Source organism: Mya arenaria, chromosome 5, assembly GCF_026914265.1.
Source record: "Mya arenaria isolate MELC-2E11 chromosome 5, ASM2691426v1".
Taxonomy (NCBI): Eukaryota; Metazoa; Mollusca; class Bivalvia; order Myida; family Myidae; genus Mya; species Mya arenaria.
In genome coordinates, this window is record NC_069126.1 from 55,447,579 (window position 1) to 55,475,370 (window position 27,792).

General features: G+C 34.4%; 1 protein-coding gene across 1 annotated transcript; it reads right to left on the bottom strand.

Moving 5' to 3' along the window:
- Nucleotides 1–20: 20 nt before the first annotated feature.
- LOC128235801 (hemicentin-1-like) lies at nt 21–27,792 on the bottom strand. The gene is made up of 6 exons (XM_052950596.1): nt 27,674–27,792; nt 19,013–19,345; nt 5,490–5,825; nt 3,921–4,211; nt 2,772–3,083; nt 21–331 (listed from the first exon to the last, which is right to left on the bottom strand). Exons 1-6 carry the CDS (start codon nt 27,720–27,722, stop codon nt 21–23), a joined length of 1,632 nt encoding a protein of 543 aa, XP_052806556.1. The 5' UTR covers nt 27,723–27,792.

Sequence of the window (27,792 nt, forward strand, 5' to 3'; positions counted from 1 at the left end):
TTCTATAAAATGATTTCAGATCAATTGAACTTACAATTGATATACACAGCTATAGAAGCTGACGAGGATGGGGTCTGCTCAATTCCGACGGACGGTTTCAGCACATTATGGGCTGTACATGTCCTTGACGTGTTTGTCTTTGTTGTAATGGTATCCTGTAGAATCTGTGTGTGATATGTTCTGGAGCCGCCTGTCCAACTGTAATTTGCGGTTGGATACGCTGTCGCCTTGCACGCCAACTCAAACTGCCTGTTAATCACAACCGTGATCTGGTCCGTTATCACGTCTCCACTCAAAGTGTTCATTCGTATTTCTGGTGTGGACGGGGCGTCTACAAGGCATACAGTATACATTAAGTGAGCATGCGATAGTTTAGTATAAGTGGAGAAATGAAACATTACGGCTGCAGAGTGATGGACTCTTATAAACGTTTGATATGATATATAAATTGTTTTGCAACTGTTTGAAATGAAAGAATATCGAATATAATGCAGCATTTAAATTTCCCATAGTAACCTAGATCTTGACAAGTTCCGAACTTATAAAACATTTCATCAAGGGCAGACTGAACCAGACATATTGCAAGAATATAGCCTCTAGAGTGTTGGGTGCAACTGTTTCAAATCAAAGAATGTCATATACTGTGTAACTTTCAGATTTGAACTAGTCAACATGATTTTAAACTCACTTTTACCCAGCTTCAAACAAATAAAATATTTCATCAAGGCCAAAATGGCCCAAAAATATTGCAGAAAGATAGCCTCTAGAGTGTTTCTAGAAGGTTTATGTAAGAGTTGACCAAGTGATCTCTTTCTTGACCTCATGTGATATAGTTTCAAACTTAGCAAATATTACATCGCGGTAAATTCTGTTTAAGTTTCATAAAAATGGAGCGGATATATGGTCTTTGTTTGTTCACTAGTTTTCATTAAGAGTTCGATAATGACCCCATGTGACACACTTTTAAAATCTACCTAGATTACATAAAGGGGCACATTCTGACCCCAGTATGAATAAAGCTTGACTCAACTATTTCAATACTTGGTTTCGGACATGCCTATTGGAAGATTTGACCTAGTGACCCAGTTTCTGACCTCATGCAACCAAGTTTCAAATAGATATTGGCTTTATCGAAGAAAAAATTCTGATTAAGTTTTATTAAAATTGCCTCTAGTCTGTTTCTAACATCTTTTAAAAGATTTGACCTAGTGACCTTGTTTTTGACACCATATGACCCAGTTTCAAATTAATCCTAGAGTTGATCGAGGAACACAGTCTGATAAATTTGCATGAATATTGGACCCAATATAATGTCTTTTGTGTGTTCCAAATTATAACCCGTTGATTGGTTTTCTAAGATTTGACCTAGAGGCCTATTTTTGGACACATCGTGAAATAAGTTTCAAATTAATGCTCGAGCTAAGAAAAAAATATGTAAAGTTGGACCAAATATTATAGGCCATATACATTTTATGTCATATTTAATCATACCTTAAGTTAAGTAATTTCAAGGTTTCATCTTAAAACCTGGTAAGAAAAATCTTATTCATTACCATGTTTACATCAATAGTTGCCATTAATGCCTTAGAAATAAGCCAATTTAGTATGAACAAATAAATGAGACAAGAAATATGTGTCAACCATAATTCCCCCCTTAGCATTAGAAAGATGAATTAATGTGTTTTAAGAAAAAACGCCTCGAGTATTAATGGTTGCACAAAGCGTTGATGAAGGCGAAGAGAAATATTGCTAACTTAGAACAGCAGTTTCATAAAAATGTTGACTGTGCCCTTGACATTTGATCAACTGAAAAAAAAATAAGAATCAAACACTAGTCAAGGGAAACCTAGCACTGGTTTTCATAGTCCTTGGTCGTGCCGTTGTCAAATTAGTATATGGTCGATGTTTTCTTAGACTTTTCACCGTGACCTTAACCTTTACCCTATTGACCGCTCCCCGCAAAACAAACTTAATGTCAATCTAAAGTTAACTTTGTGTTTGATGTGTATCGTGTTTATGAATAACACCTTAATTATTCACACGTTTTTCTGGGTGATACCCTACGACATCACCCTATATAGAATTATATTTCATCATTAAACTATATCTTAAACCTTCATGTAAAGGTTTCAGATTTTTATTTTTTCCCGTCCTGCTTCTGAATTGTTCAATCTTTGACCGCACAAAGTTACGAAATCCAAAGAAGCCTGTTTTCAGAAATTGTATATTTTGTACAAATATAAAGGTAAATTACTATGTTCTTTAAATATTTGACGTTTCCGTCTTATGGTAAATTTTCAAACCGGTGACATTAAACACATTTGCACGCGCTCATTTATTTATTATAATTATTGGTTTTTAAAAGAAGTAAGAGTGAATTTCCAACATAATATTCAAGTGCTTTTGATATCTATTTAATGTGGCTACAACCTGCATAAGCAGGGCGTGTTCTGATAATATTTGAAGAAATATTTTATTTCTAGCTAAAATCCTCTAATATCTATTCAATTTCATATTAACTTCCCAATTACAATAAAGCTGTTAAAAAACTTGAATGTTCTCTGTAAAACCATTCATACAACTATAACACGAGCGCTGCGGTCGTTGTTTTTAAGAGACATTACTCGCCCTATTAAGGCCAGAGATATCAGCCTTGCTTTAAATTTGTGTATTGTATCTGACAAGCCTCATATAAATAGCTGACGTCAATGCTACCACAAAAAGTGACACCAATTACTGAAAATTCCATATATTTCTGTACAGAAACTTACATAGTACATTCATGGTGACGTCAGAAGATACCTCTGTTGTAACTGGAGTTTTGCTGGTATTCGATGGTGTCATCGTTGTTGTAACGGTACATTTGTAACTGCCTCCATCCTGAATTCTGATTCCGCCGGTCCAGCTTAAAACCGAGTTGGAACTAACAATGACACTTCCTTTTGTCCATGTGAAATCGTTTGTAGATGGATTAGGTTTTCCAAAACTGTGACACGTCACCGTCTGATCACTGTCTTTAATTATGCTAATCGCGACGCCCACTGGTGTACCGTCCACTTTGAATTCCGGTTTTGAAGGGGGATCTGTGAAGAAATATAGTTTTGACTACTTCATACTGTAACACAAATTTAAAATTAAATAGGTTGTAAATATAATGATTTTGTGGATAGGATAACTTATTATTCTCTTAGAAGGTCCAGCTGACATTGAAACCCGTTTGTTTGTTTTGGTCTGAAAGGCATTTTATTTAAGGATTTATAATCCATATTCAAATATCCATATACCGCATTGAGTACATACAACACTATTAAAATGTACTAAGATAATTTAAGCAACATTGTACAAATAATATTTGCACTTTTAAATCTTAGAGAAAGGCCAAGATATATTTATTGATAAATAATGTGTAAAGCTGTTTTCTGATTTACCACGCTCTTTTTCTGAGTAATGTTCCGATTGATAGATATTTTCAAAAACATACCTAAGCGTCATAAACAAGCCAAGGAAGCCTAATTAAATATGTGTTTGATAAACGATTGCATAGGAAGGAGAGAATAGTTTAAATATACAAATGTATAAACCAGTATAATCAGAGACAAAGCAATGCTACTATCGAGTATAGTGGACGCAAGTTGAGTTGTACCTTTATGTGCTATGCATATATATTTTCTGTTACGTCAGTAAGGATAACCATTACTAGGCTGTAAACAGTTGAAAACGTCAGGGCTTTTGACTTTGTTAGCGCCACAATAATATCATGGTATGCCATTGACGTGTTTCATTTTTGGTTAACTGACATTTTGACACGGACTAATAACTGTTCAGAAAACAACGACATTCGCATTAAGGTAGCTTGTCCAGCGCAAAAGTAAATTTAAGACATCAGTAACTCTGCAGTCACGCCATTCAGGTATACTTACACATAATATTGACGTCCATTGTAGCCTGTTGCAACGGTCCCGCCTCATGCGTGGCAGTACACGTGCACGTGTTGTCTTGGTTACGCAGCGCTGTGAACTGTACAGAACGACTGATTGAACCGCCGCTAACGTTAGGGTTTGACTCGATGCCATTGTAACAACTCCACGCAAGGCTGGCAAGAGGATTACCGCCAGTACTTCTACATGTCAGGCGTTCGGTGCTATTCTCTATCATCTGGTAATCCGTTATTGTGTTGAAGTCGTCAATCACTGGCGGATTAGGTGGAGGATCTTCAATATAATAGCAAGTTGTAAGTTATCTCATATTGAATAGAAAACTTTTGAAAATAGACTGACTTTTGCTTTGAACAATTTTCAGTCGTAGGTTATGTTCAGTGCATTTAAAAACGAAATGTTTTTCCTCATTATAGTGTTTATTTGTTTTAGAATTGTGTTAGAAAAAGAAAAAGTGTTATCAGAACCGAAACACAACATAGGTATACCTAGATTGCATGATTATACTTGAGTTTACCTGAATTTGAATAATTTATGTGAGCTACTTAGGGCGATCTAGAAATACCTCTGCAACACAGCACCCCGAGGAAAAATATTTATACCCGTTGTTTCCCTATTTAGATTACGAAAACTTAAAAAGAACTGAAATAACTTGCAAGTATCTCGTTTAGAAAAAAGTCTAATCAGACGATACATACAGTTACCTTATAAAAATGGGCGAACTATCGATAAAATGTAAATTACACTTTAATTAGATTTAAATGGGAATACAAACAAGATCTTGATGAAAGCTAAATTTTCGATTTTGGTTATCTTGTCATATATGTTGAAATTTTGAAGATATATTTTAATGCTATAAGTGCACTGCAAATGATCGAATAATTGTATAAAAATAACAAAAAAAACGACCACAGTCATTACAGATCATTTCTTTTTCATCTCTTATTCTTATATCGTTTTGTAAATAGTTGCGTTTATAAACGAAATGAGTGAACATATCAAAATAAAACAGAATGAGATTTGGCTCCCAAATGAAAGTATCTTTGAACGGAGAGAGCAATTTGAAGTTGTTTGAAAGTTAAACGTCAAGAGGGGTGACAAGGCAAATATGGCATTTTTGAATAAGATGATGCTCACATATCCCAAATAGTTTCTTTGAATTATTCTTAAATAGTTTTATATACATCTTTGTTCATGTTCCATACATTAACCGCTGAATATCAAGGGAAAACGATCATCAACGCATATGTATTATGTAATATGTGTTTAAAGTATGTTTCTGTCAGTCACTCAGACTGTGTACAACTTGTCATCGTCATCCGCTCAAAGTAAAAGCAACATCAATACGGAACTTAGATTCCGCCTTAACTAAGTTTATGAAGATGACAACATGTCAAATATCGATGTGAGGTTACCTTTGACCGGTCGGTTGTGCAAATTGGTACCATACCATAATATGCGTAATTCGTCGAAAACTAAATAACGACCAGGACATGACTTAAAAAAAATATATTCATATTTTTTCTATAGTTGATTATTCAATAAAAAGCTTACATCTTACGTCTAGAAGCTTCGTTCCTGACAGTTTCCACTGAGAGTTGATATTACTTGCCGCGCAGCAAATCCAGAGATTATTGTCCAAACTGGATGCTGTGAATAACAGTGAACTTTCCACCTGTATAAGACCATTGATTTCAGACGGTGAACTGGGTATGGAATTCATTATCTTGAAGCCATTCCTGGTGCAGCTGCTATTAGACGTCTTATACCACTCCACTATTGGTTGTGGAAGACCCCCAGATGTACGACACGTGAAATTCTTCGATGAGCCCGCGTTGACAGTGGCATTTGAATCTGTTGGTGATGTCATGACTACTGTTGATATTGGCACTAAAATTAAAGATACTAACTTTATTTATCTGTGAAGCGCGATGTTTCGTTAAACGTGAATGTGTGTACGCATAAATATATATATAGTAAATTTTCGGCAATGCCATGAATAAATTATTCTAGACGTTCTAAACGTAGGAAGCATTGGTACCAATGAATAACAAATGTTATTATCAATGGGTACAAATTTCCATTCATGCTTTGAACCAATTTCAAAAAAGAAATACACTTATAATTCAATTTATTGTTAACCTTTTAATCATGGTTGCATGTCAAGCACAGCATTTTGCTTATGTTAAAAAACGCATGGTTGTTCCGTTCATATTTCGACGTCATCCATTTCTATCACTCAAAAATTTTAACTGTTTATATAATATTTCAGGCGAATTTCAGACGAATCTTTGTGCAAGAGTACCATATCAGAAAAGCATATAATCAAAATGTTGACAGATGTCGTGAGTTGATAACAAAATTAATTTTGATTTCTTGTCTAAGGAGCTAAAGTTTCTTACTATAATAGAGATAATAGATAATAATCTAGTTCTGCGGATGAAGATTTTTTACTAGGGATACGGAATGAAACACTCATTAATACGGAAATTGTGTCCGAGCGTCCTTATGATTATGAGATTTACACAATTTTACTGTTTAGAACGTCGAGCCGGATAATGAAACGCAAATACCTTTTTTAAGCGTTATGGTACTGTAATAAAAATATGTGACATACTTTTTTTCTTCCAAAGTAGTTACGAATTCTGCAATCTAACTTCAATGATACACTAAAATAAAACTCCGACAATTTCAACAATCAAATACAAGCTCAGGTTCAACTTAATAGAATGACTTGCCTACACGACTACAATATTGCAAGGTTCATCGCGCATTGGCCAGAGTCAAAGCTATTTCGATGTGGCTAACTACTTAAACTGGCCAAAGTATAACCGGCATTGCTGTTGACATATTGAAATGGGTAAAACATTTTTTTGTTTCAAACGTTTATTAAAACTGAACCTGATCTTATATTGGCGCAACGCATTGGGCTAGAATGATAGTATGTGTCGACATGGAACTGGAAATGGTTCAAACTCAAATATATCTCAAGGTGGTGTGTTACAAGTTGTTATATATCTGAACTTTCGTCTGAACTTGATTATTCCATAAACAATTGTTCGTCATCAGGCACTTTGCGTGGTGCACTAGCTTAAAATTTGATCAGGTTGTAAAGCGATGATGTATTGTTCGAAAATCAGTTCAACTATGTATTGTCATTACTAATGTCATCATGTGGCAGAAATTAAAGCAATATCAAAATGAAGGCAATTGAAACCTGATACTATTAGTGGTTTGTTTCTAAAAGTATATGAATGAAAGGGGCAATGACAGTGTTAACCGTGAATCTATTGTACAAGAAAACCTTCACCTTACTGGCAAGAGTCGCCAAGATTTACAAAGTAATGTCATATATGTATATTTGCCAGTTATAAGTAACAGTGGTCCTCATGTATGTCTGAAACACAAACAATTGCTTCAACTGTTCCTGTTGAGACATTGCGCGACTCTTATTGCCATTTTTGCAAATGAAAAGGGATTTCGACTTTTCTGGATAAGCAAAATACATACACACACCTGCACGCACGCACGCACGCGTTAAAATTAATTGTTTTACCAATCACGGTTGCCTATCGAGATACGAAAACTGGTATTAAAGTAATGAACTGATCCAATGTGTTAAGGGTTTTAATTATTCTGAAGTTTACATGTTTCGTCTACATTGTCATTGTTTAAATGAATGTCTGAATGGTATAGCCAAATGGGTTCTTGTATACTTGTTATATTCCACATATTACCTTAAGACTGCAAACAAAAAAGTTTAATTCAAAACTGTTGATGCAAAATTTGTACCGTTGTAATTATACGGTTGATTAATTTATTGAGGAAAAAGCATAAAAATAAGCGGTATACTCTGGTATGTGTCTATAACTGCAAATGTAATGATATATATGTACACTCAGTATAAACACATAACAGCTGTTGTTCCTCATACACGAAACCAAACTTTGGTGTAAAATGTGTTCTGCATTGTGCGTTATCGAGTTGGAAATGCCTTTAAAAGTACAACAATAAAAATAAGAACATGATCACTGCCAATGATGTGAAACTGTTTTACCATATAAGGGCAAATGTAATTAACGAAAACCAAGGTTTGCTCCACAGCCATTCCCAATTGTACTTAAGTTAGATAATGGTGGCAAAGTAAAATTCATTCCAAAGCATTTGTATTATAAGGTGAGGCTGTATCGTCCACTTAAAACAAATGGCTTGTTTGACTATAACGGTGGTCAAATTAATGTTGGAAGTGTATTTTTGCTTTCATGGCAGAATTGAAAATTTGAGTAGGGATTATCATTGTTCAGTGTAAAAACAAGGTATTCAGTCATACTGGATGTATTGGCATGCCAAGATGAAGGTTAAGTCAAGCTGTAAATAGTAGATGCAAGTAAGAAATGTCTAACTCAGTCAAACATACTTGAAGAGTACTCTGCAGAATCTGATGGCATATTTTAAATTTCTGGTGAGGCTGATCTACTTATTGACCAAATTGCCGCCCTGTAGTTCTTCTTTCTAGACGCATTACTGTTAACAGCAAACATCAACAACTCACTTTGATAGATGCAGAAATGATCAAGGTCGCAACATCATGATATTGTATTCATTCAACGGTGGTCGTATACAAGCCGAATTCAGACAATGTTCGAATATTCTTAGAGCTTAGATATTTAAACAGGGTAATACTTCAACCTCATTACCCAATGAGAACACTTAATGATGGTGCCATGTAAAGTGGAGGCAACCTTTTCATGTTATTTGATACAAGCCTATTGGAATCTAAAACTGTTCAATAAATTATATGTTTAACTACTTTCAAAACCATTATTGGAAGACATAGCAATAAAAAAGTATCGCTCGGTCAGTCTTAATATGAATTTTAAAAAACAAAGTATTGACGAATGTTTAAAAAGCAAGTCATCGTTGATTATATATAGTTCTGTATGGACACATGAAACAATTGATGGTCATTATTAGGTCAAGAAACATGGAGTCAAGTAAAACCAGCATAAGGCTCATGTAGTGACGTTTCATATCATGGACATTTTGCATTAACAAGTGATGGTCTTAAAGCAGACAAATCAGATACATACGTTATAGTTGAAATGAGCCTTCCAAACAAGGCCGATTTTAAAACATGATACAGCTTTTCAAATGGTCAAGGAAATAATCACAAGATCTTCTGTACTTGACCAAGTCTGCCATTTTGCAATGTGACAGCAGCAAAGTAGTTAGGGTGCCACTTTGTTACAAAACGGAATTCCGATGGCTTATGCGTCAAAATTAAAGACAAAAAGTAGGCAAAGCGACAATCAAATTGTAAACAAATGTTTATCTCGGTTAACTGCTTTGATAAACAAAATTATTTCAGTATGCTAAACATGCATAGATGAAAACTACTCTAATAAAGACCAGTATAAGAACCACCTGAGGTCCCTGAACACCCTTGGTTCAAAGTTGGAACAGATTTGTTTTATTTCCAAAGACTATTATTCACTTTGATGTAAAACAGTTACCGAATGCAAAACGACAAAATGTTACTGACAGAATGAAAGACATATTTGGTAGATTTGGCGTACAATAGCAACATCTTCCTGACAATACCAAGGCTATGCTAGTCATGAATTCAAGTTGAACGTTAATGTCGCATCCAAAATCATTATGTGAAAAAAAAAGATATTAATAGAAATGAAAGACAAGAGGTTTAATGACAGAAATGTCAAGCATTAAAAGCCAATACAAATTGGTGTTTCGGTCCAAAAAAGGCTACTAGGCAAACTGTGGAAACCAGCATCTTGTATTGCCAAACAAAGTGAAAGGTCATGTATTGATAAAAAAAATCCTAATGGTGGCGAAAATAGGTGGTTATTTACATAATTCAATTAAATCAAATAAAACTCTACAAATTGGCGTTATTGCTTATGATATTTTGAACATTGTTCAAAATCCAATCTTCAAAGGTAATTCTAATTTAAAGATACAGTAATACTAAAACAACTACATGGATAAACCAAGAAGTCAACCATTCAAATATAAACCCTTTCAGGAGGCATACGGTAAGAGCAAAAAACACGTTTATTGCTAGCAATTACCATGAAATCAGTTAGTTCATCTCCGTGAGAATATCCTACTTGCTAAGGTCATAGCTTGTGGTGTGATCAAAATGTGTCAGGTATTTCTGCTAGGCAAATGAAAACACTTTTACTCTAGTTATCCCGGTGAACTATATTTTAATATGCCAATTCGGAATTTATAAAAAAAATGTGTAATCTCCCCTTTACCAATCTTTAGATATGTCTCTAAAATTAGTCCATCTTACAATTCCAACAACTTATACATACATATTAAAAACATTAAAATAGCATTTTATTTAACCAATTCCATTAAGAATTCCAATAAAAATAAAAAGTATTTTTCGTTTGAATGCCATTTGTAAATCGCTTGAATGCTTGTGCAGTTGGTGTTCATCGGTGCGCGTGCACTTATAATTAAACCTTTTAACGTGGCTGATATATTCAGCACTTATATTGCAAGAATGTAAGCAAGAGCGCCGCGGGCCAAATACCAACGCTCGTCTGTATATATTAGTCGAATAAGGGCATTACTCAAGCATTATATAAATAGGAGATATGTGCCTTGTTCCACATATGCACAATGGCTCTTGTAGTATGTAATCAACAGTTTATGTAATTATTTTGAACATATATTGAGAGATGGTCAATATTTATGCAAAAAGCTACAGAAACATGCTCAGTAGCAATAAGACTTGTCGCTAGACACAATATGCACACGTGAAACAAGGCCAATAACTCATGGGTTTAATAATTGTCAAGATATGCACCTTGACAGTTTGGAAACGCCACTCAAAACTTCATCTGGGGCCTTACTTAATCGTTATATAATTTTCTACACTTGTTGCTTGTGACAAAGTTCACACGTGTATTATTTCTTGGTTTTGAATGTTGAGTCACGTCCCTAAGTAAATGGTAAGAAACGAAGTGAAAAAGTCAAAGTTTTCACTTCGTTTCTTACCATTTACTTAGGGACGTGACTCAACATTCAAAACCAAAACCCATTTGAATATTATAAAGGTTAGTTATGGCATAGCTTAAGGGCGTTTGCACGCCGGCAACGACGCAGACGAAGACGCTCAGGTTATCACAAGAACTCGAATCATTTTCCTTTTTTTAAAAAACAGACGAGCTTAAATGCGCTCAAGTATATCCGATTAGCTTATGTTCTAACAGAAGTAACATTTGTACAACATTGTTGGTGTTTTTATACATTTTCGCGGCCATCGATGGTTACGTCTTCACTTAAACCTTCGCAGAATCATTTAGCGTGTACACACCTGAATAAATATATTCTGGTATAAAAATGTTACAAATAAAAACGATGAAATCGATGGATATGAAAAATAATCTTTAGCATTATTTACAACAGGAAACGAATAAAATCCTATGTGTTCATTTTAATTGAAGCCAACCTATCTACAGCAATAAATATGTGTAAGAGTTTATTTTGGCAATATACTGGAAATCAAGCGAGCGCAGTGAGGTCATAGGCCCCGATACACGGTGGTGACGAATAACGTAAACATTTTTCATTTACTGGTTCTATCCGGCACCGACCAGGATTCTATCCATACAAATCGCAATAAAGATAAGTAGATCCACTAATTTAACCATGCTAGATATTCTTATCTTGCCCACGGGCGAAGATAAAATGCCCGTATGGAACTCCTTTTACCACATTGTAATTACCACCCTTGTTGAAGACTGTCGTAAGTAGCATCAAGGAAATCTTGTCTTATGGTAATATTTAGAACGCTAATTAATTCAAATGTCACCATAAAACAGTTTTCACGCACCATTCAAGAAATAATGCTTCATTCTCCTTAGAAATATTTTAAAAGACCGATATGACTATTAACATTAACTGGATCACTGCGCGTATATCCATGACAACCACGTGCTATCGCATATACATACGCAATTATTTTCACTAAGCAAAAAAGAGTTCCAGCAAAAAATACAATTTTACTTAATTTTGTTTAACTGAGGTGGGAGAAAAAGCATCTACCATAGCCGCTCGTGTAAGATAGGTTCATCCCGACCCTCGCGCAGGGTGTTTTGCGGAAACTCGGTAAACCTCGTTTCCGCAAAACACCCTACGCTCGGGTCGGAATGAACCTATCTTACACTCTCGGCCATGGAAGATACTTATAATCCTTTTGGGTATAGGAAATATCTTTATTTTAAAGAATGACCATTTTATTAGTGATTGTAAATTTATTGGTATTTAAGGGATGGCGTTTTCCAATCGTGTCAAATAAATCAAACAAATTAAGAAACTTCACATGAAAAACGTAGGCGACGAGCAGAAACGGTGTTTTTTATTTCTTTTTCTTGAGATATCACTTTTTTACATATTAAGTAAACGCATAGCAGTTTTAACCTAAAAATCATGCTTTAAGTTGATCGAAATTCATTGTTTAATCTTGTTTTAAGAACTTACTTTCGTTTAAACACGGCAACGGAATCTAGCCATTCTACTGGTATTGACACGTAACATGCTATTGTTTTGGAGTCTATACCTCGTAAATGCTAGAGGATTTTGTGTGTATAAAGTTAGGGTATACTCTGGTATGTTCGACTAAAGAAAGGGTTGAGCCTAAAGTAGGCCAAAAAACCTGTGTTTATGGTAACGGTCTCAAAAATAAAAGAAGGGTCGTGACAAACGTTGTATTTATTTTTTTGCACAAAATTTCTCTAAAATTATTAGGTTTGCAGAACATTTATGTATCATATACTAAAAGGCACTCCTTGTTTCGGAGTGGGGATGCTAGGTATATCAGGTTGCTTTAAACACAGAAACAATTATTTGGTTAGTCTGATACTTAGAAGTGTGTTTAAGGTATTATTTTAATTCACTGCTCATTTTTGTCTCAAATATGGCATGAGTTGTATATCCATATGCATGGTAACTGTAATTATATTATATGCTTTTTCCTGATATAGGAAACAGTCATAAAAAGGGAAGATTAAAATGATGCAAAATGGAAGTAACCAGTAAAAGTGCTTTATTGTACTCAGGGGTGAAGCATTTAAGTTTACTGATTACGGCTCAGGGAGTATTGCAAAATAAAAAAAGTCCATGCCTCGTGAATTCCTTTATATCTGCCAGTGCACATGCGCATGCGCGAGCTTCTAAATAATGCACGTAATTAAACCAATTTATGACTAAACGAATTTTAATCAAAATTAATTAACAATTTGTTTATTTTCAGGACTTAAGTTATTTAGCGTCTATGCTCCAAAAATAACGGTCTGGTTGCACCAGCGCCTATCGAAACCAAACACAAAAAACATTTGTATTGGAAATGATAATAGTCGTGGCAGGCAACAGCAAGTATGAATATACAAACATTTATTATTTTGCATAAGATATGATCAAAAATGTTTGTTTTCGGTTCAGTTCAGACCTATTCTCAAAAGTTTGCACCGACCCTAAAATTGTTTCAGCATTATGCATTAGGTCAGTTTAGCAGTTAAAAGAAATTATGTGATTCATATTCAGAAATAAAGTATTCCAAAAATTGACTTAATGTTGTCAATTTTATTAGTTTTCTTTCAGTATTCAAAAAAGAACATACAGGTTATAATCATATAATATATAATATATATATCTTCACGATTTGCGTAATTAGTTCTTAATGAAAGTAAGTGTGATATGTGTTGATTTCGTCTTCTTTTCCGACTGAAAACAAACAAGCAAAAAAAAAAACAGGATATCTAATCTTGTATAGATGCTGGTGCGAGTTACAAAATATATCCGGTGCCCAAATTTCTATACAACTGCTCATTAAAGACGGCATCCGGAGCTTCGCTAAACCGACAAGTGAGTTGACTTTATTTCCCATTGTTATCCCAAAGAGTATATACAAAAGCAGGAAATTAAGTAATACCTACTTCGATACCTTCTTTGAAAAGATAAACGTAATTATGAGGATGTAAATAGATGATTTTAAGTATATATTAAGGTTTCTTTTGCATGGTATTTGCTGTCAGAATCATGATCGTTATTTTATTTTCATTCGTTTTCATTTTTGTGTGTCTTTGTCGATAGTTAATGAAATTATTCTTCACATCACAAACATAATGACGCAGTTTGTCTCTCCGATTTATACTTCGACATTCAATAATAATGTAAACACGACGGATAAAAAAGACTTCGTATCGGTGCCGGATAGAACCGTAAATAAAGAATGTGGACGGAAGGAATCAGCTTTGCATCATCACCGTGCGAAAGCTTGCACGATTTTCTGTAGCCAAATCTTATTTTCGACCTTCTTTGACCCACTAGCTCCGCCCATGTTTAGTCCTGTGGTATTTGGGCGTGAAAGTGAAACAGATCAAGCGTTAGTATCATTTAATGCGTGTCGGGCGACGTTAAAGGGACTATACACCAGATTTGCACCAAAAAAAGTTTTTTTTCTGTAACAAATCTCAGGACAATTATTTAATAAATGTTTTACTCTTTGATATCATAATTGTAAAAAAATACCAAAATGTAAAAAGAAAATCGAGTCGGAGACTGGATTCGAACCAATGTGGCCAAAATTGGAGTCCAGTGTTGTATCCAGTGGGCTACAAAAGTTTATCCTAAAGCTATGGAATATTTAAGCTATATACCTAACTTGGTATATACCTAACTTATATGACGTGATAACATCGACTAGCCAATCACGCATAAGAATGAATTCTACTAGGTATACATACCTAGTAATCTTTTTTAATGTAAAAATACGAAAAAACTGAGAAAAAAAAATAATTGTGAACTATGCCTTACTTCAGTTAGTTAGTTTTAATGCATTGCACACATCGATACCAAGTTTATGTCAGTTTTCGACGATTTTCTCTTTTTTTCGCTATTTCATCATACGGTGTATAGCCCCTTGAAATGTCGCGGCTTTGAGAATTTGTTAAAAAAGCAAATAAAATGGATAATTGTTTGCACACAAAAAAACGAAAAGGCACCGAAACATAAACGTTTATGGTTGTTTCGTTTAAAAATCGACATTTTTCTAATATTTTGATTATTATAATTAACTAAGTGTTTTTGCATAGTCCAAAACTTTACTGAGATGACCTCGTTAATTTTTTAATTCTTTTCTTTCATTTATTTCATTGATATAGGCCACCGGCCCAGAACAACATTATGTACACAATAATATACATAAACATAACACAACAAACATAGTGGTGAATGGTGAACATAGGAATTCAAATAAATTGTATAACATACAATAGAGTAAAATGGTAAACATAATGAAATTACTTTTAATATTTCTACTATGTAACAAAAATAATGTCAATATTTTTGGCCGCTAACAAAGATTATCTCTTTGTGTAGACCCCCAAACAATATTAACTAAAAAAAGAAAACAGAATAATACATGGAGAGTAATGTGCCTATGTAATATTACTGAGCATTTCATCTCTTACTTTGCTTGCATAGAAAACATACTTTGCTACATTAGTTATGGTATTCTTTGATGACCATTAAAACATAAAATTTATGAATATTTGGGTTTGTGAAAAATTTACTTGGAATATATTTGCTTCTCAAGTCATCATAAAAACTACATTTGATTATGAAATGGAACTCTGTTTCAATATCTAAATTACATACTTTACATAGTCTATTTTGATAAAGAACATTTCGATATCTTCCAGATTCAACTTCTAATTTGTGGGATGAACATCTTATTTTTGCCAATGCACTTCTAAATTTCCTTATCTTTACACAATTCAAATAGTTTGCATGGTTATAATCTGTATTCAGCTGCTTATAGAGACTTAACTTATGAGATTCAGATAAAACCCTTGACCATTCCTGTAGATATTGGTCCTTTAATCGTTGTATAATATTCTTCAAAAATAATGATTCATTTTGTACACATTGGTCTCTCCAAATATAACTATACCCTGTTGAATTCAAAAGATTTTGAACTTTAGTCACCCAATTCTCATGGCCTCTTTCATCCATATATTTCAGCATAACATAGACCAGCCGGACATATCTATCTTTTGTCATATTGAGTATTTTTAGCCAGTACTTCAGAACATATTTGGAAGTTCCAATATAAATCGGATAGCGCCCACAATCACTCAAAACTGCAATGTTTGTTGTTTTCTGTGGAACACACATGTACCTTTTACATGCATATATTTGGACGGCTTCAATAGTCTTATATTTTTCAATACCCCATAATTCCGATCCATATGATAATATTGGTGCAATTTTTGTATCAAATAATTTTAAATATGTGTTTTGGTTCAATTGACCAAACTTATATAATTTTGATAATAATGTCATTAGCACTCTTTTTGCAGTTATTGCTTGTTCACTGGCCATTTTTTGAAAAGAAAGTTGCTGGGAGAGGAATACTCCAACATATTGGAATCCTTTTAGAACATCTAGGCGTTCATTATTATAAAACCACTTTTCACCTTTAGATAATTTGCCTCCATTTTTATATACAACAACCTTTGTTTTCTTTGTATTTACAGTCAGGCTAAATTCATTTGTAAACTCATGTAATTTATTTATTAATCGCTGTAGACCCACCACTGTATCAGATGTTAAAGCCAAATCGTCGGCAAAAAACAAGCACAAAATTTCACGTAGGTTTGGAAAAAGCTGTATGCCTTTCAGCTCACTGCTTTCAACTTGTTTAATGAACTCATTGACGAAAAATACAAATAATATGGGCGAACATAAACACCCCTGTTTTAAACCAGTTGGACATTCGAATTCATTAGAGAGTGTATTTTTATTAGCTCTAACTCTAGCTCTTACTTTTGAGTACATAGCCTGTAGTGATCTATAAAGCTTCCCATTAACACCATTTGCAGCAAGAATTTCAAACAATTTTGGCCTACTAACAAGATCGAAAGCCTTCAAAAAATCTATATATGCTACGTACAGCTTACCCCCCTTTTTGCTGAGTTGTTTTTCAATCAATCCTTGTAAAATAAAGGCATTGTCAACTGTACTGTAACCCTGTCTAAAACCGGCCTGGGATTCCTTAATTTTGTCAAAAATATTAGCGAAGAATGTCAGCCTTCGATTTATTATACTTGTATAAATTTTGCCTAATACATTAAGTAATGATATCCCTCTATAATCACCAGGAGATGATGGGTCTCCTTTTTTGTATATTGGAACAATGATAGATTCACACCACTGATCTGGAAAACTTCCATTATCAAAAACCTGGTTAAACAAATTATATATAATTGGTAGAAGTATTTCAATTGAATTTATATAAAATTCAGGAGTTAATGAATCATTGCCACCACTTTTACCATGTTTAAGGTTTTTTACTGCCTTCAAGATCTCTTCCTCAGTAATTCCATCGTTAAACAATGCCTCTGTGATATCATTGCTAAATTCAAATTCATTTGCTTCAGGCAAGTTGTCAGTTGTAGTATCCGATTCAAACAGCTTTTCAAAGTGTTTCTCCCATTCTTTAATTGATATAGGGTTATCAGACGCCGATTTGGTCGTCATACGCTTAAGTTTTGCCCAAAAAAGCTTCTGATCACCACATGACGACATAAGATCATTTAATTCTCTAGAATTATGCTCCATTTTCTTTTGCTCACAACAATTTCTAAATTCATGTTTGGCTTCTATATATGTTTGTAAATTTATGTCATTATGATCTCTTCTTAAATTCCTTAATGCTCTATTTCTGTAAAATTTCAATGATATACATTCCTTAATAAACCATGAAGGCTGTGACCTATTTCGTTTAATAAATACCCTTTTACAGACGTCTCCACATTTCACAAGATCAGCATTTAGTTCATTAATTACAGTTGAAATGCTTTTAGAGCCATCTTTAATTTCCTCAATATAGTATTTTATGTATTCCTCTGTAAAATATTCCTATATATTATTCCTATATTCCGGTGTGTTGCTTTCATTAAATGCATATCTATATGTATTTACATCCTCTTCATTATTTTTCGTTATAGCTATTTTACATCTGAGAGTGAAACATAGTGGCATATGAACAGAGTTACTTTCTTCACATATTTCAAAATCAGTTATCATGTTTAATATATCGTCTGAACAAATAACATAATCGATTACACTACACCCGTTTTGACTAATATATGTGTATTCGCCTTTCAATTTATCACATCCCAGTCTGCCGTTTATTATCCTCAAACTCGACGTTTTACACAATTCAATAAGCTTGAGCCCAAAAGGGTTCGTTTTAGTGTCCATTGAAGTTCTCTCAGGAATATGAGAATCGTTCAATATGTGTTCGTAAGGTTCTAATATATTAATGTGTAAATTAAATAACAGTGTATCTGGCAATGTTGATGTTCTTGCATTAAAATCTCCAGCAAGAATTAAATTATTATTAAAGTCAATATTATAATCAAACAGGGTTTGTTCTAACATATCAATTCCCTTGCTTATTTTACCTTCATAATAAGTGGACTGCTCTGGAGGTAAATATGCATAATTCTTAATGTTCAAAAAATACATTTTGATATTGAGTTTGCTTGATTGGAAGTATATTATATTAATAAGTTTATCAAAGGAAACGTATAAGTTAAATTTGATTTTGAATATTGTCACATTAATATTTTAATTGTGTGACCTGAATTGTTGCCAATACGATTTGAAAGCTATTTACACATTTAAACTCTGCTTCTTTACGAAAGCTAAAACCGCAGTCCTTACTTTCAAGCATAGTAACTCCGCTTATGTGCAGAAGGCAGAGTGATATATCAAAAAATAGACGACTGTACTAAGATCGACAAAATATGCTATACGAAAATATATGTATGTTTTCACCGTCAAATCTGCTCTACATGATATGGAGTATCAAGAATGTGATACCCACAAATATGTAAGAACTATAAATTCATGGTTAACGTTCTTGTAACTGCCGCCCTTACTATTTGAATTACCCCATTTATCTGATTAGATAAACATGTTTTCACTTGATATTTACAAGAATATAACGTTATCGAAAAAAACTTAAAACTTACCTGCAACACTGACGACAACACTATTGCCACTGTTTATATTCCCATTTGCTTGACATGTAAAGTTGTCGTTATGATAATTCCGTGTTACATTTAAAATAGTCAGCGTGTGACAGGTGTAGGTGAAGAGAGTTTCGTTGAGACCAGTCCCAAATATTGAACATGGTTCTTGTGGTTGGATTGTTATGTCGTATTTTCGTGTCGAATTATTGCCATTGTTTATCCATCTTATTGAAACCAGCTGATTAATTCCAGTGTACGTGCATGTTAATGTCAAAGATGACCCCTCTGGAACAGTCTCTGCTGATGAATTTATGGTAACGGAACCATCAGTACCTGCATATAAACATAATATATTTTAGTCAAATGTTATTGAGCATTCGGGCCGTCCCATGAATATAACAAGCGTTGATTACCACCAAATTGTTACTGTACAATTGAATTCTTTGTTTCAACATTATATACGCAAGAAATTTATAAAAACAAGTAATCACATTTAATACAGAAATACACTGATGGCCGGGCCACATTGGTTAACATTTTGAAACTTGGTAAACTTGAAATGTGACTATATTTAACAAATATATCTCTCATAAACCAGTCTGAATTCATACAATATCGTTACTAAATTCAGGTGTGTTAACGAACACAAAAGAGCAAAAGGCAGATTTTTTTAATTCCATGTTCGATAGTGTACAACTATGGCAAAAATGCATTTTTAAATGTACTTATTATACTAGTGATTTGCGCCTCATTGAAGTGCGCGACTTTTTGGAACGATTCACTATGTAATTTCTTTTGATGGTTTGCCCTCCTGATCTTTTGTCAGCAGTTTTATATCACTGGTTTCCATACATTTACACAATACATGACTCATTCAAAGACAAAAAAATAATTTAAAAAAATGTCCAAACGATTATTCTGTGACAGTGCAGCTTTAAGTCATTAAATGTTTATGTATTATGAACAAATCATATTTCAAATAAATCAACGACGTGTTTCAGATTCCTAAACATTGAATACAAAATGCGACTGACCTCAGACTGCTGTTCAATGTCTTTTGTCGTTTAAAACATATGTACTTATGTAACCACATTTCATATTTAACAAATTGTCGAATTGTCAGTTGAATGTATTTTACTTATCGGTTCGTATTTCCAGTCCAGCTTCAAATAAGACGTTTGATGAAAAAGTGATACTGTCTATAATACTGCATCAAATCAAACATCGTTTTAACTTGCATTTAGTTGTTGTTGTTGTTGTTGTTGTTTTGAGGGGTGGGTTTATTTGTTTGAAAACTGTGCATATGTTTTATTACCATTAGTACATTTTTATGTTAGCTTAATGTTATCAGGTCATATGAAACGCGCGCTGGTAAATATGAATATAAAGCCAATTGAAAGGGATCCAACTTTTCTTTCATGCTTTTCGATAAAATATCGAGTTTTATCAGTGAAATAACAACAGTGAAAATATCAATTTGATATTTTAACTGCAAAATAAGGAGTGAAAATATCAACTTTTAGAACTACTTTTAAAATCCATTGTAGTACCTTCCCCTTGATAAAAACAGAACACTTCACTTTGAACCAGAACATTTAAAAAAAATATTCAAAATTAAAACAATGTACTATAATTTTAAATAAAGATATATTTGGAAATAAACTTACCGTTTATTAAAAAATGGTTATCCCGTTTTTCAAACGTTTGATCTAGAAGCTGAATGTTCGAACATTTGCTTTCATGCCAAACAAATTACAGACAAAAACAACTGCTCGAACATAAACAGAATGTTCAATTATCGTTCAAATGTATTTTGAACTGTTTGTCGTTGAAATACGTAATACGAACTTCCCGGAAACTTCACCCAACAATTAACAGATTAACTGATATTTCACACAACAATTTACAGATTAACTGATATTGTGTTTTTACCCAACCCACGCCTCAACAAACTAGCGTGGCAAACACTCTTTACGTGGAAAACAAACCTGTTTTCAATCGAAACAGACTGATCTCTGACAGTAGGATGACTGAATATTTATGTATCATAAAACAAAATCTAAAACTAAGAGAAATGTTAAATATCCAATGATTATCCGCAATTGTTTTGCTAACACATTCGACCTTCCAAATTTTCATTCAATAAATGGCGGCGTAGTAATTTGGTTATGTAGTCATGTAGTTTAGAATAAAAGTGTTTTTATTATGTTTAGGATCATATATGCACTTATAAAACTTCATTGATAACTGTTCATAAAAGCTTTGCACCAAAGTACGAGCGAATAATAAGCTGTAAGACTGAATATCAGAGAAATATCAGAGAACTTTTTCTCGGCAAACCGGAAATAGATAAGTTGAGTGCTATAATTTTGCGTGAGGGGCGTCCCAAGGGTAGCTGCGTAAATAACATCCTTTTCAAAAAAGGGGGTTATCAAGAAAATAAATTAAAATTCTATAAACCACGGAAAGTAAGCATAAAAGAAACAGGGTTTTTTTTATTTCAGTGTAAGATCGTATTTTATTTCACTCGTGATCATAGAAAAACTTTATTTTCTATGACACTCGTGAAATAGAATACGATCTTACACTGAAATAAATAAATATCCTCTAAATATTTACAGTATACATAAAGCTCATGTGTGTGTGCGTGTGTGCGTGCGTGCGTATGTGTGTGTGCGTGTGTGCGCGCGCGTGTGTTAGTGTGCGTGCGTTTGTGCGTGTATGTGTGTGTTGATAAGAAATTTTATTTTAGTACCTATTTCAAACATTTCTACCATGCTTATATTAACATGAATGTGAAGAAATAGTGGCAGATGTCGAGAAACACTGAGAGGGGCATCTATATGTACACTGCATGAATTCTTGTGATGCAACAAACTTGCGTCTAGAAACACTTGGTCGATCTGTGATGGCCGTCCACCCGGATTATGGATGGAAGATAAAATGTGCACCGGAACAGATAGCAGTTTCTGTTACCGGTACGAGGTTAAACACACGGGTTATGTTGATCACGTAGGCGTCTCTTGGGCGTATGTCTGAGTTGGCGTCACATTTGGGGAACCTAGCATTAAAATATCCTAGCACTTGAATGTGTTTACTGCCACATGTTGAGCAGAGGCTTGATAGGGCGCCAACTTCCGTTTTAAACTATTCAAGAGGGTGGTCCGCTGATGGTCAGTATACTTGTATTATTACAATTGAACTATTATAGAGGCAGAACTTCCGGTCTAAATTGTCTCTCATTTGTCATCAAGATCACCATGACATAGAATGGACTAGCCGCTTTTCCCTATGTAACGGCCATTGAAATAACCAGAAGTTTAACATGGTACTATGTAAGCACAATCATGAATGTTGATGTATTGTAAAGCGTCTGAATTGTGGTCAAGTAACAAAGACTTTTATGTTCATTTCACGGAGTTCGGAAACGATGTAAGATATTGCCGTTGTTACACCCGTTGCATTTTGTACAGATAAAATAGAACGGTTGTAACTAGTCAACAATGTTGTCGTCGTCGTGACGCTCGTATCGCTGTAAATAGTTCCTCCTTTACAGCCATGGGCGGCACGAGATACCGGGCGGCCATATAGCCTCGTTGTCGATGTTCTCGGCCTGCGCGTCGTAAACCACGAGCTGTGCAACTTTAGAGTCACTACGAGATGTTGCCTGAAATAAAGCGTGTTTGCATTGTGTTCCATGTCATATTCCATCACGCACGCCCTTCTTTATTACCGTCGTTACTAATACCTACAAGCATGCATGATTTAAACTCTTTAAGCGTGGGGTGATGAACCGTCCTTTGCGCCAACGTTGCTGCTGGAAACAATATGCCGGCTCCGTGATGTTGAGTGACTGTGTTGGTGCGCGACGGGCTTGGCGTCTTCAATTACCTCCGTTGTGATGTCTATGGTTATCGTTACGGCTTCCTTTCCCGCCCCCGCCGAGAGGATGTCCCCCGTTTTGGGGACGCGATGAAGGTTGTTGGCGATTTTGGTTTATTTGCTTTCGTTGGATACTTTTCGTTAGCAGTTTGGGAATATGGGTTTGCTACTAAGGATCTGACCATTCCCGATGTGGAGTGAAAAGCTTCCAGTTGCTTGTTCTTGGTTCAAGTTGCGTGCCTCCTGTACAAAGACGGTGACATGATGTCATTTAAGCGCCTTTTTACGTTAGAACTCAAAGTGCCAAGTTGCCTGCTAAGACAGTTCAAGAGCTTTTTGAAATGCACAAGCTAGTAGTTTGGTGTTATCAGAATTGGTTGGGACACTTTATTCACAGTTTATTTTTATTTTTGTACAAATAGATTTTACGGAGGTGTCATGATCTTTCTTGTTTACAAAGTCACCTTCAGAACGAGAAATTTCAAGAACACTTTGTTCTTCAACTACCTTTAGTTTCAATGCTGTTTTTAAAGGAGGTTTCTGTATCGTTCAATTGCCGAAGCATCCCATGTTGAGGTGCGCAAAGAAAATAATTCAGCTGTTTGGCCGTTTCGCGAATTTTCTTAATTTGAAATAAGTTTAGTCAGCGCAATTACATATTTAGATACATAGTGTAAGTCCATAACTGATTCTCTTCCGAACGTATTAGACAAACTGTTGGAGCATATTAACAGTTCGGTTTTAACAGGCACGGTATCCGACTTTATAGAATCTACTTGTGAAACTGTGATATTGACTGATTAAGAGACTGTTTCTTTAGGCGATTCTTTACGTCAGATAGTTCAGGTACGATACGATACCATGTATGTATTCTTGAAGAATAAAATAGTCGGCCGTGATGCAGTTCGGGGCATTACGTCTATCGTTAAGGATACCAAGCGGCAGGGATTCCTGATCATTGACTGTACGTAGGAGATGATGCATGTAGTTGGCTAGTGACTCTTCCGAGCATGACGTGTGGTCAAAGACGTTTTCAGTGTACAGGTCGATTAAACGGCCACGTAAATTATCGTCAAGGTGTGTCATAACGATCTCATTGAGGCAAAATGACGCTAGTTCGTTTGCAATGGGTGTTGCTGTGTAATATGTTTGTGCTCTACGAATATTTCAATCTCTGTTGATTGAATTATCATCATCGGTCGACGAAACACAACTACTTATGAAGTCAACATTCGAGAAGGTTGTCTTCCTTTATTTTGCCGTTTATATGATTTGACACAGGTTTGTTCATAATCGACTATATCCATTGTTAATTATGTCACGCATTCATGCAATAATATAGCATGAAATATAAATAATAACCCCTCTCGCTGTCGGTGCTGGGATGTCGATGGTGGGGGTCACAAACACTGTAGTTATACCCGTTATCCGCCGTACCAAATGGTTGGTAAAAAATGTTCACGCAAACCTTTGTCACATATTCAGGTAAATAGTAAGGTTAAAGTCCAGATTTTAAGGCACTCTTTTTTGTATTCAATTGTTTTCATAAATGTCTTGAATAACTCACTACTCTTTAGTGAAAAACAAAAATGCATTTGTTATCAATGTTCTTGCGCCAGATATCTTCGAATTGGTATAAAATATTCCAAACAATTGACGTCAACCCTTGTCATTTTTCTAAGTCAAGATGTTTATATGAAGTGATGTTGTAATGCGGATAAACTGGCACTCAGTCAAAGGTAATGCAAGTAATTGTGATTTGAAAATGTATTATGCATTTGTAAGGCACTTTCAAGTCAGTGGGAGCACTTTGCTTTTACTTTTCGTTGAACGAATAAACACAATAACACATTCAGTACAGTCTTAATTGTGTGTGAATGTTTTAAATCAAACTTCATTTATTCATGTAACAACATTTAAATCATATTCATATCTCTGTGTGTACACTGTGTGTGTTTAGGCAATGGCCTTTCACAGGTGTGGTTGATTTTTGGAATGGAGTATGGATCGAGCAAATCGCTGCACAACTGTTGACCACATTGTCTTTACAAACCACAGACGAACAACTAATTATGCATATCATGCATTTAGTAGTTTGTTTTAAGCATGTTATTCTCCATGTAAGATATATATTTAGTTTAAACCATATATATAACAATGATTGTGAAGAAAGCTATGCTAACTTATACTTAGTCACTCTTGTTGGCACGATGTTACGCGATAGTGTTGGTATTGTGTTGTGGGGGAAACCGGAGTACCCGGAGAAAACCCACTTGTTCGGCTTGGTGACCACTTACCAAATTTACATGCACGCAGGCCGGAAATCGAACCGGGGTCGCCTTGGTGAGAAGCGAGTGCGCTAACCACTGCGCTAACCGGACAACCGGTTATATATTATAACAACATGTATATTTATAAATATCAATACGTTTTTTAATAGCAAAACAATCTTTAACAATCTTTAACGAATTTGACACCTCTTGATCCTTTTCCTCTGAATTCCATTTTATATGTCGGATAACTCTAAATACATAATATTCCATCATTTGTATTTTGTATACTTGACTTGTAGTTATTCAATTACTAAATTAATGCAGTAAAAATGAAATAATAATTACACACTCCCTCTTCGTAAACAAAACAATGATATACAAATGTTGGTACTCTGTGCATGTATAGGCAGTGACATTGCACTGTTGTGGTTGCCTGTTGACACGGAATTACCAAAGCGCTGCATTGTAGACGAACATAAACTATTCATGAAATAGTTTTATGTCATAAACATTGTATTTTGTTTACATTTGTATCTGTGTTATTTATTCCTTCTCGTTACATTTCATTTGTTCCAATGATTGCCAGTTCAGTCACCAGCTACCAATCATTCGATTGTTCGAAGAAGGAACTTTATGTAAATGTTTTATGTAAATGCTCTTTTACGAAATGACGGATTTGGCGATGACGAAAATTGCCGAAAGCAATTTGGTTACGCTATAGTGAAATATTGGTGTCCGGAAAATTTCTGGTTCCGTCGCATTGACGTCTTTTATTTAGGCTTATTGAAGAAACACGTTTTAAAGAAACTAGACCTATTTTATACACACATGCATTTAGCCTGAATAGAGGTCGGCCAAGATTTGCTCGGTTATAAGCCCTATCAAGAAAAAACATCGCAAATGTGTACGGACATTATTTGAAACCCATATATAGTTTTACTAGCTGTAACAATAGTTGATCATATGACGAGACACTGGAAAGTGAGTTATAATTATTTTCGTGGAAATATTCATATACAAGCAGATGTTTTGAAGGTATCTAGAATAATATGACATTTTCATTATAATGTTATTAATTAGGTGATTTCATATTGGCCTAGTTATTTGTCCGAGGTTAGCTGTATTTGCCTGAGCCCAAAAGGGCGACGGCAAATACAGCTGACCGAGGACAAATAACTGGGCAAATATGAAATTACCTAATTAATAAGTATTTTATTAATTAACTATTACCGTTTTGGTTACAAACATTCTTATAACTTACCTTTAGTTCACATTGAAGCCGTATATTACTATTTATCCCTTATTCATTCATGGTATCTGCTTTTCTAGACTTGACTTTGCTGATTTTGACATGCATCCTTATAGCAACATTGCACATACTTATGAATAAAGCACTGTACATTGTAAGGAAGCATGTCTTTTCGTCTTAATTTTGTAAATCGTTTGCCAAAACGTCAAATGTTTCACCTTCGTCGTCCATTTTGTCGGCGTACAAAATGATAATAGTCGTAAAATCCACCAACGGGTTAAATACAACTGTTATATCGAACCGTACAAAGTGGTGCAATCATTCAAGTAATCCAAATAAATTATACGAAGCCCAAAAACTTCAAAAACAGTCGGAAAACGGAAAACAAAATGATAACCTTTAAAAATAATCCCGAGCATATTTTTTCATATTAGGCGAGTTTCGACAGCCAATGAAAATGGCCCATTTCTCAATAGCCAATCAAAACGGAGGAAACTCATATTAGGCGAGTTTTGTTGATATTGGCCGAGTTTGGTAGATATTGAGCGAATTCTGGCATATTTTGTCTTCAATTGTCTGGTATTGATACCGCAATTGTCTCTGTATCTCGTCAAATACGTAATAGTTAATTAATAAAAATTGATATATACTTAGAGTTTCTGAGGCAGTGTAATCAGTGGAGACAAGTCTGTCAGATCCAAACGTATGTTCCAACGTTGAAAAGACCGTCAATATCCAAAATCGGGCATTGCAACTGATATGAAACATTTTACATGACTAAATTATCAAACATAGCGCAGTACAAAAAAAAAATCCGAAAAAAAATAGTTTTGACAGCATTTTCCGTTTACAGTTGAACACAATTTGACAGTAAAATAAAATTACATTACATTCGAGGGCTCACATTTCAATCATGATTTATATGTAAAGGTATATTTACAATGAAACTTGTGCTTCATATTTATAAATGCTATAAGAAAAACGGATCTTCCACTGTTTTGTGTGTTTAAAAAATACTAAGAATTAACCTAACCACTGCTTTATAATTCCTCCAAATCTTATATTTATACTGTTTTCATGAATATCGAAAAGTTTTAACAACTAGTCTTTAACAAAATTACTTTGGTTGGAATAACCTGAAGTATTTATTGGATGCGTATATCTACGCTATGTCAGTTGCTATTATATATAATTTGAAACATTGGCACAATTAAGCATTTGATGGATATCCGTTCCAATAATAAAATGGTAACTTACACGTAAATAAAAACATCCAGAATATGAACCATGATATAACATTACACATTTTTGTTATGTTTATCTTCAACTGCAATTCTGAAAACGATATACACAAGTGGACAGCAGTCAACACTTTA

Bases quoted from the DNA above. Each gene is read 5' to 3' on its own strand.
- LOC128235801 (XM_052950596.1), bottom strand. From the start codon at position 27,722: ATGTGTAATGTTATATCATGGTTCATATTCTGGATGTTTTTATTTACG. The intron at 19,346-27,673 runs GTAAGTTACCAT...GTTTATATGCAG, and splicing joins CTGGATGTTTTTATTTACGT to GTACTGATGGTTCCGTTACC. The intron at 3,084-3,920 runs GTAAGTATACCT...ATTTCTTCACAG, and splicing joins AATGGACGTCAATATTATGT to ATCCCCCTTCAAAACCGGAA.